At 42.2% G+C, this 8668-nt stretch overlaps 1 protein-coding gene and 1 non-coding gene across 2 annotated transcripts; both read left to right on the plus strand.

The window, feature by feature from the left end:
- The first annotated feature begins 1880 nt into the window (after positions 1 to 1880).
- RBMX (RNA binding motif protein X-linked) lies at positions 1881 to 7975 on the plus strand. The gene is made up of 9 exons (XM_046673271.1): positions 1881 to 2036; positions 3124 to 3252; positions 3456 to 3562; positions 4438 to 4609; positions 5126 to 5278; positions 5828 to 5942; positions 6031 to 6156; positions 6243 to 6325; positions 6954 to 7975. Exons 2-9 carry the CDS (start codon positions 3144 to 3146, stop codon positions 7262 to 7264), a joined length of 1176 nt encoding a protein of 391 aa, XP_046529227.1. The 5' UTR covers positions 1881 to 2036; positions 3124 to 3143; the 3' UTR covers positions 7265 to 7975.
- On the plus strand, positions 3302 to 3373 carry LOC124246235 (small nucleolar RNA SNORD61). The gene has a single exon (XR_006890439.1). It is a non-coding gene; the product is annotated as a small nucleolar RNA SNORD61 (small nucleolar RNA).
- Positions 7976 to 8668: the final 693 nt, after the last annotated feature.

An 8668-nucleotide genomic window follows, 5' to 3' on the forward strand; every position in this document is an offset into this window, starting at 1 on the left:
ATAAAAAACAAATATTCTTGTCTCACTGAGTACTATTTTCTCCATTAATGTTAATAATTCAGAGCTGGTTCCAAAGCTTCTTGGGGTTTGTACCCACGACCTGAGCATCATTTACTACCACCTGCCTGGCATATATCATAATTCACCATGGGCAGAGTAACTGTGAGGCAGAAAAGTGACAATTGTCCATAAATTCTACCTCCCACAAGATAAAGTGGTAACATTTCAGCATATTTCCTTCTAGTTATTTTGTCTCCATATTTTTCTTTTTATAGTTCATACCGTGTGACTTGGGGCTTTTCTTTTCCCACTTGACTCTCTTCTTCCGTGGTCTCATTCATTCTGATGGGTTTTATTACCATTTCTAAAGCAACAATTTAGCCCTGAACTCTGCCCTGAGCATCAGATTTCTCCCCCGCCCCTCCCCCGCCCCCACATCTGAAACTTGCTCCTCTGCAAGCATTTTGGTAAATAGCCATAACCTACTAATGTCAGAAACTTAGAGTCATCCATAATGACTCCCTGTTTCCTCAATTCCACCCCAGTCCTTTTCCCTCTGATTCATCAGCAAATTCTGTCCTTTCTACCTGCCATATATACCTAGCAATAGTTCCTTCATCCCTGGGTCGTTACCACAACCCTAATTCAAGTCGCTATCTTCTCTCTTGGTCTGTTTGCACTGTCCCATTGGTGTCCCGGTTTCCACACTTAACCCTCAGCAATCTTTTAATGGGTTCGAAGTTTCTGCCTACCTTGGCTCCCTCATTTTACGCCCCTTAAATTCCTGTCACCCTGGATCTTTTCCCCTCCATTTTGTGCTTAGTGCTCTCTTCTTTTCCTGAAAAGCTTTCCCCCTAGCTTTCCTATGGCTCCTTTCTTTTCTCCTTTCAGATCTGATCTCCAAAGTCATCTCTTTACATAGACCTTCTGTGACGTCTTAATCAGATTTGGGCTCCCAAATATTGTCCATCAAAGCACTTGGCTTCCTTCCTCCCTGGCACTAATCACAGCATGCAGTTGTTTAATTTGTTAATTGTATTTAATTTTTTCTTTAGTTTTTAAAAAATTAGAATTTTTTAAACTTTTGTATCCCCTCCCATTTAGGATTGGCAGATAAAATACAGAATGCCCGGTTAGATTTGAATTTCAGATAAACGAGTAAGTTTTTTTGTATATGATATTGGGACAGAAAGAATTATTTGTTTTCTGAAATTCAAACTTAACTGGGCGTGCTGTATTTTTATTTGCTAAATCTGGCAGCTTTACCCACGAGGCGCCTTGCCCTTGTCTCGCTTGTTCTGGGTTGTATCCTCACGGCCAAGCCCAGAGCCTGCCATTTAAGAGGTGTTGAGTAATTGTTGTATATGAAGACCCGTCTACCGTTTTGGACGTTTTTTCCCACCTGACATTTAATAGAATTTTCCTCACTCAATAAAAATTGTTGTGAGAGATAATTTGAAAAAATATATTTTATTATCTAAACTTCTTTGTTTTCCATTTCTGCAAAATTGGCAAAATAGGAGCATGTACCCTCATCACATCTTTATGAGAATTAAGTGAGTTAACGGGTGTAAAGTTTAGCACCGTGCCCAGCCCACTGGAACACGCGATAAATTTCATTTCTTTATTAAATGCACCCCGTGAACCATCTTAGCGGAAAGCAAAAACGCGGGTTTGTGGGGCACGGGTGGGGGCTGGGAAAACGGTTAGAAACAGGCGCCGGCCAGAACGCAGAGAGCCCGGGAAAAGGGGAGGAGCGAGGAGTGAACGACAGAGGAGGCAGCCAACGGGGAGGCTGGGAACCGCTCCCCCTCCCTTTGCGTTTCAAATTCTGAGCTCCGTTTCCATCCGGGTCCTTCAGCCTCGTTCCCGGGCAGTATAAAGTTTGCTGTCTCCTTTGTTCGCCCTCGTTGCGCAGTAGTGCTCGCGGCTTCCCCTTTCGGTCTTCGGAGCCGGCAGCCCTCTCTCGTGCTGAGCTGCTAGGAAGCCCCTGTCGGCGAGCTCGTAGGAGCCTGGAAGCGTCGCCCTCCCCCCCGGTACGTGCATCCTGTCCTGACGCTGCTTTCCGTGCGCTCCGGCCGCCTTCGAACTTGGGATTATCTCCCTGGAGATGGGGGCGGCGGGCGCCATTTTAAGAGCCGAAAGGTGCCGACCTATTTAGATAAAGCGGAGAGTGTGGACGGAAGACGTGTAGGCGGCGCGTTTCGTTGTGTGCCTCTCGAGCAAGTTTGGCTGTCGCCTGCGGGGGTGGTGGCGGAGGTCGGGGCTGGAGCGGGACGAGGCGAGACCACGGTGGCTGCATCGGGATGGCGCTGGGCCGCCGCCGGCACGTGCGTCCTCCGCGGGGCCCGGTCGCTGGCGGCCGTGCAGAGGGAGCCCTGTGAACGTTCTCAGCCGCTGCTGGGCACAGTTACTCCCTTGACTGGTGTCGCTTGTCCTGGGCGGAATCCAAGTGTCGCCATTTTGTGTTTCCACGCGGTTTTTAATGACAGGCTTTAATTGGGTTCTCCTGCAATCTTGGAGCACTGTTACACTGTGCCCTTCCACATTCCGTTATTTCATATCAAATGATTTGACACTTTTTTCCCAATCAGTAATCTTTTTGGCGGGATAGGTTTGGCGACCGAGGGGAGGCGTAACTTGGCTCAAACTTTACATTTCTGCTTATATTTACTAGGGGGTCCTAATGAGGAAAGACCAAGTTCTTGGAAGAGGGCTGGGCGTTAAGGACCTGCGTCTGGCCCGTGACCTTGAATGAATCGATAATTTTTTTAAACCATTTGGTTAGGATGTGATAATTAAATCTTGAAAAGGCAGGAAATCAAGGATTAGAATTAAGATTCACTTTTTCAAATGTTGAGTAGCCGTTACTTGATTAAAACTGCTAGGATGGATCAAGGATAAAGGCATTAAGTTGGCCCTTTTAACCAGTTAATGTAAACTGACCTATTACTAAACTATTTAAATTGGTTTCCTGCCGAGGCTTAGCAAAGACTGCTTTTGCTGTCTTTGGTTATTAAGGAATAATGGTTTTAGTAAAAGAAAAATGTGCCACAATAAATACATGTGTCCGATAAACTTCAGGAACTTTTTCCAGGGAGGTAATACTGTTCTTTTTACCAGATTCTCACCAGGGAAGAAAAATGGTTGAAGCAGATCGCCCAGGAAAGCTGTTTATTGGTGGCCTCAATACAGAAACAAATGAGAAAGCCCTTGAAGCAGTATTTGGCAAATATGGACGCATAGTGGAAGGTGAGTTATTTGAAAGTTACATTCAAGACTGTTAAAATTAAAACGATAAGCTATGATGAATTTGATTGCATTGATTATCCAAAATGATAATATATTTTGTCCTCTAAGAAGTTCTGAGCTTACTTTTTACATATTCATTTGTGTTATTTCATTCGAACTAGAGTAACACTTTTTCCCCCGGAAAACTACTTTTGTTTTTTTAGTACTGTTGATGAAAGATCGTGAAACCAACAAATCAAGAGGATTTGCTTTTGTCACCTTTGAAAGCCCAGCAGATGCTAAGGATGCGGCCAGAGACATGAATGGAAAGGTGAGATTGTCCGCAAGTTGATACTATGGATCCTGGTGCATAAAATAGCACCGTGTGTTACCCAAGGGTGGTCTAGGGCAGCCCTGGAATTTTGTTTTTGAGTGCATGCCTTTCCAGGACCCTCTGATCATAGCCCTTTGTAATTTCAGAATCAGATTTTGTAGCCAAAGTTACCGATTATGCTCTTAAAGTCTTTCAGTTCAGAATATTATATGATAATGTTTTATCTGGAATCCATGAACTGATCAGATAACTTAGCTTTGCATTTTGGTTATTAGTTTTTATAACAAGTTGTTAACTGTCTGGCCTTGTTTTAAATTTTACTCACGAGCAGTGCAGTGGATCCAAGTTATGGTTTGGTTTAAATCATCAGTGTCATTCTTAAAGACTGAGTAAACATTTTGAGTCAATGGACAAGTATCACAGGCTGTATCTGTAGCATATTTTCTTAGATTAATTGGTGAGCAAAATTTACCTGCATTTTGAAGGACATAACCGGTGTCACAGTGCATAGTGGATCTGCAAGTTCTTTTTTTCCCTGTGACTTTTAAAATAACCATTTATTTTCATACTGATGGTGCTGGAAATTGGCTGTGGTTTGGCTGACCCAAGTTGGAGTCAACAGGGATTGGGAGGGTTCCAGTCTAATGGGTCTGCTCAGTTCTGGTCCAGCGTCTTTATTCTGGGTCCCAAGCTGAAGGGGCAGTGGGATAGCTGAAGTTTGCTTTTCTCATGTCACATCAGAGGAGCACAAGGGAACAAGTCAAATCACAGGCACACATGTAAATCATCTGCTTGCGTCATATCTGCTGACATGCTATTGGCCCAGCTTCTTTTTAAAAGTCTATGTAATTAACCATTTTGCTATTATTTAGTCCTTAGATGGAAAAGCCATCAAGGTAGAGCAAGCCACTAAACCATCATTTGAAAGTGGGAGACGTGGACCACCTCCACCTCCAAGAAGCAGAGGCCCTCCGAGAGGCCTTAGAGGCGGAAGAGGAGGAAGTGGAGGAACCAGGGGACCTCCCTCACGTGGAGGGCACATGGGTAATGACGTGGGTCTACTTCAGGCTTGGTGTCTACGTTAGGAACTGCAGACCCACACCAGTGGGTGCTTTTGGTTAAGTCCTTGTTTAAAGGCTCCAGCTTTTGAAATTGAGAACGCTTGCTCATCTACCAAAGTGATTATGACTTAAAACAGAAGGCTTCCTTAGTTAAATTGCAGTTTTTAAACGATGGACAATAGACTAGTCCTCATCCACGTAGTTCATTCTGTAGGAGCAAAGCAAATGCAGAAAAGTTTTGATAGGCATCGGTGTTGGGCATATGAAATTAAAACAATTTGCACTTTTTCTTTGAAGTAACTTTTAAGACTACCCCCAGTTTTTATTTTCGTAGTCTGTATAGACGTCTCATGATCTGTCTTGTACAAGTGAAAACTAAAACAAAATTTCCCAACTAAATGAATGATGGTCATATTCGTGGTCAAGCAAAGAACACATTTACAGCTTTTTCTTGATTCTCGTGAGTATTCACGTGTTTTTCTTTTTTCTCCTAATGTAGATGATGGTGGCTATTCCATGAATTTTAACATGAGTTCTTCCAGGGGACCACTTCCAGTAAAAAGAGGACCGCCACCACGAAGTGGAGGTCCTCCCCCTAAAAGATCTGCCCCTTCAGGACCAGTTCGCAGCAGCAGTGGAATGGGAGGAAGAGGTGAGCTTAATTACAATATGTTCTACCACCATAACACAGGAAAGGATTGAGAGGTGAATCTAAAAATGATGCTTAAAACTGACTCATGAGGGCCCGCCTGGTGTCGCCTTGGTCAAGTTGACACGTTCTGCTTTGGCGCCCCCGGGGTTCGCTGGTTCAGATCCCGGGTGCAGACGTGGCACCGCTTGGCAAGCCATGCTGTGGCAGGTGTCCCACATATAAAGTAGAGGAAGATGGGCATGGATGTTTGCTCAGGGCCAGTCTTCCTCAGCAAAAAGAGGAAGATTGGCATCAGATGTTAGCTCAGGGCTAATCTTCCTCAAAAAAAAAAAAAAAAAAGAAAACTGACTCGTGGACTCCAGGTGATCTAGGTACGTGCAGTTAATTAGCACTGAGAAGAATTGAGGTGTAAATAGGAAATTTTACAGAAGATGTCTTGATTTAGCTCCATATTGTCATATTAGGTTACATCACTACTTTTCATTGCCTGAATGTAGGTTCACATTTTTTCTCTTGGGGTATATTTAAAAGTGATTATTTTTCTTTAAGCTCCTGTGTCACGTGGAAGAGATAGTTATGGAGGCCCACCCCGAAGGGAACCCCTGCCCTCTCGTAGAGATGTTTATTTGTCCCCAAGAGATGATGGATATTCTACTAAAGACAGGTAACAGAAAAGTATAGTAGCTTTTGTCTCAATGAATTGTTGAAGGAGAGCTCATCAAAAGCGTGAACTGTTACTTTTGTTGTCATAGCTATTCAAGCAGAGATTACCCAAGTTCTCGTGATACAAGAGATTATGCACCACCACCAAGAGATTATACTTACCGTGATTATGGTCATTCCAGTTCACGTGATGACTATCCATCAAGAGGCTATAGGTAGGTGACTTGACTGTCACGCCTTGATGTGAAATAATTGTAAAAATTGATGCCTTGGGGATTACATGTTTCTCTCTTTAATTTAGTGATAGAGATGGCTATGGTCGTGATCGAGACTATTCAGATCATCCAAGTGGAGGTTCCTACAGAGATTCATATGAGAGTTATGGTAAGATATTGGTTGAGGGTCTTTGAATATCACCAGCTTGAGTTTTTAGGTTCATGAGCCAGTTTATTAGGCTGTGTGGTGCTTGCTTTTAAAGGGATGTTCGCTTGCTTTTAAGGGGGTAACTTTATCAGCTGGGCTTTTCCTAGTTTTGTGAGGGGCTTTTGTTTTTTCTAAGTTTTTTTTTTGAGGCTGTTTGCTTGCTTTGGAGGGGATTTTGCTTGCTTAAATTGGCAGCCTTATGTGTTTTCCCCCAACAGTGAAAATACAATTTAAAAATTTTATTAACAAGATCAAATATTTACCATTGCAATATGAAGGAAAGTCTACAGTTCAAAATTGCAACTTATCACTGGAAAGTGGCTGAGTGTCTACTATAAAATAACAAGCTCTCTGGAATATCCTCTTGAAATACACACCGTCTTCAGTCTTTTCAAACAAACATTAAAACCCATCCATTTCCGTATCTCAGCAGATGAGCAAATCCCTGTAATGGCCAGCAATGGCAGAGTTTAAAACCTCCCAGTTGAGAAAGTAAACGTTTAATACAAGAATTCTGTAAATTCAGATTTAAATGTTGTATATATACAATTTATAGTGTTGCCATATTACCTGACCATTGACCCTGCAGGTAACTCACGTAGTGCTCCACCTACACGAGGGCCCCCGCCATCATATGGTGGAAGCAGTCGCTATGATGATTACAGCAGCTCACGTGACGGATATGGTGGAAGTCGAGACAGTTACTCAAGCAGCCGAAGTGATCTCTACTCAAGTGGTCGTGATCGGGTTGGCAGACAAGAAAGAGGGCTTCCCCCTTCTATGGAAAGGGGGTACCCTCCTCCACGTGATTCCTACAGCAGTTCAAGCCGCGGAGCACCAAGAGGTGGTGGCCGTGGAGGAAGCCGATCTGATAGAGGGGGAGGCAGAAGCAGATATTAAAAACAAACAAAACTTTGGACCAAAATCCCTGTTCAAAGAAACAAACAAAAAGTGGAACCTATTCTGTCATAACTACCCAAGGACTACTAAAAGGAAAAATTGTGTTACCTTTTTTAAATTTCCTGTTAAGTTCCCCTTCCATAATTTTTATGTTCTTGTGAGGAAAAAAGTAAAACATGTTTAATCTTATTTGATTTTATGACATTGCTTTCAACAAGCAAATGTTAAATGTGTTAAGACTTTACTTGTGTAGTAGTGTTGTAATTTTCCAAGTAAAAGTTTCCCTAAAGGCCACTTCCTATCTGATTTTTCCCAGTAAATAAGGCAAACAATTTTAAGATCTTCCACAGACATCTAGCCATCTAAAATGGAGAGATGGCTCTTTCTGCCTACATAAACAAGCTAGCTCTATATAGAGGGTGGTCGGGTTATGCTACTCTTAGGATTTCAGGGTGTCTTCAAACTGAAATCTCAATGTTCTCAGTCTGAAAAACCTGAGATCAGATGCTTATGTAAGGAAAGTGCTATTCACCCAGTAAACCCAAAACAAGTGGATAATGCTGGCCATATTGCCTTTCTGACATTTCCTTGGGAATCTACAAGAACCTCCCCTTTCCCCCTCCCCCAATAAGACCATTTAAGTGTGTGTTAAGCAACTACAGAATACTAAATAAAAAGTTTGGCCAAAACCAACCATGAAGCTGCAAACGATGCTTGCTCTTACTGTTTCAAATTTTTGCAACTCTGTAGTGTCTCACTTTTAAGGAACAGCTTGATTGCAAAGGAGAAAATAGATAAGCAATGAAGTTATCTCCAACTTCTCAAAGGCTTATGACTTCTAAAAAGTGAATCTATCAGCATTCCACATCAGATTTAAAGCATCAAATGCCTGTGAAACAGCAAAGATGGTAAGCAAAGCAAACTAGTTTTTCCGTCTAAGTCGAAATTGAACACTTAAACCTTCCTCCTAGTACAGTGAAACACTGTACCTCATGGCGATGGAAATGCTTTCTAGATTAAAAAAAAAACTTTGGAAAAGCAAAGTGTTCGATAGCATATTAGAAGTCCTCCAAATTCAACACTTGGATTTTTTTTTAAAAAGCATGTATGACACTTAAAGGCCTTAATAATACAGCTGTTGTTTACCAATAGCGATCTGGGGCTTGGGAGGGGGTATCTTTTTTTTTTTTAAGTCTTTTTGATGAAGACCTTTAAACATGCTTCATATGTTTTAACATTTTTCAAATTAGTCTTTTAGTCAATATAGGAAATGGCTTAAGTTTGGGGTCCCCCCTCTCTCTACCCCTGTAAGCCATTGCAAACTTGACATTTAGTTGGATGCCTGACTTGTTTTTAGTTCTATGAAACTACACTGTATGGAGAAAATCTATTGCAAGTGGTCTT

Source organism: Equus quagga, chromosome 10 (genome assembly GCF_021613505.1).
Source record: "Equus quagga isolate Etosha38 chromosome 10, UCLA_HA_Equagga_1.0, whole genome shotgun sequence".
Classification (NCBI taxonomy): domain Eukaryota; kingdom Metazoa; phylum Chordata; class Mammalia; order Perissodactyla; family Equidae; genus Equus; species Equus quagga.

What these genes read in the sequence shown, in the direction of transcription:
- RBMX (XM_046673271.1), top strand. Translation starts at nt 3,144, where the DNA reads ATGGTTGAAGCAGATCGCCCAGGAAAGCTGTTTATTGGTGGCCTCAAT. An exon ending in CAGTGGAATGGGAGGAAGAG is followed by an intron (nt 5,279 to 5,827) that starts GTGAGCTTAATT and finishes TTTTTCTTTAAG; the next exon opens with CTCCTGTGTCACGTGGAAGA. An exon ending in TATCCATCAAGAGGCTATAG is followed by an intron (nt 6,157 to 6,242) that starts GTAGGTGACTTG and finishes TCTTTAATTTAG; the next exon opens with TGATAGAGATGGCTATGGTC.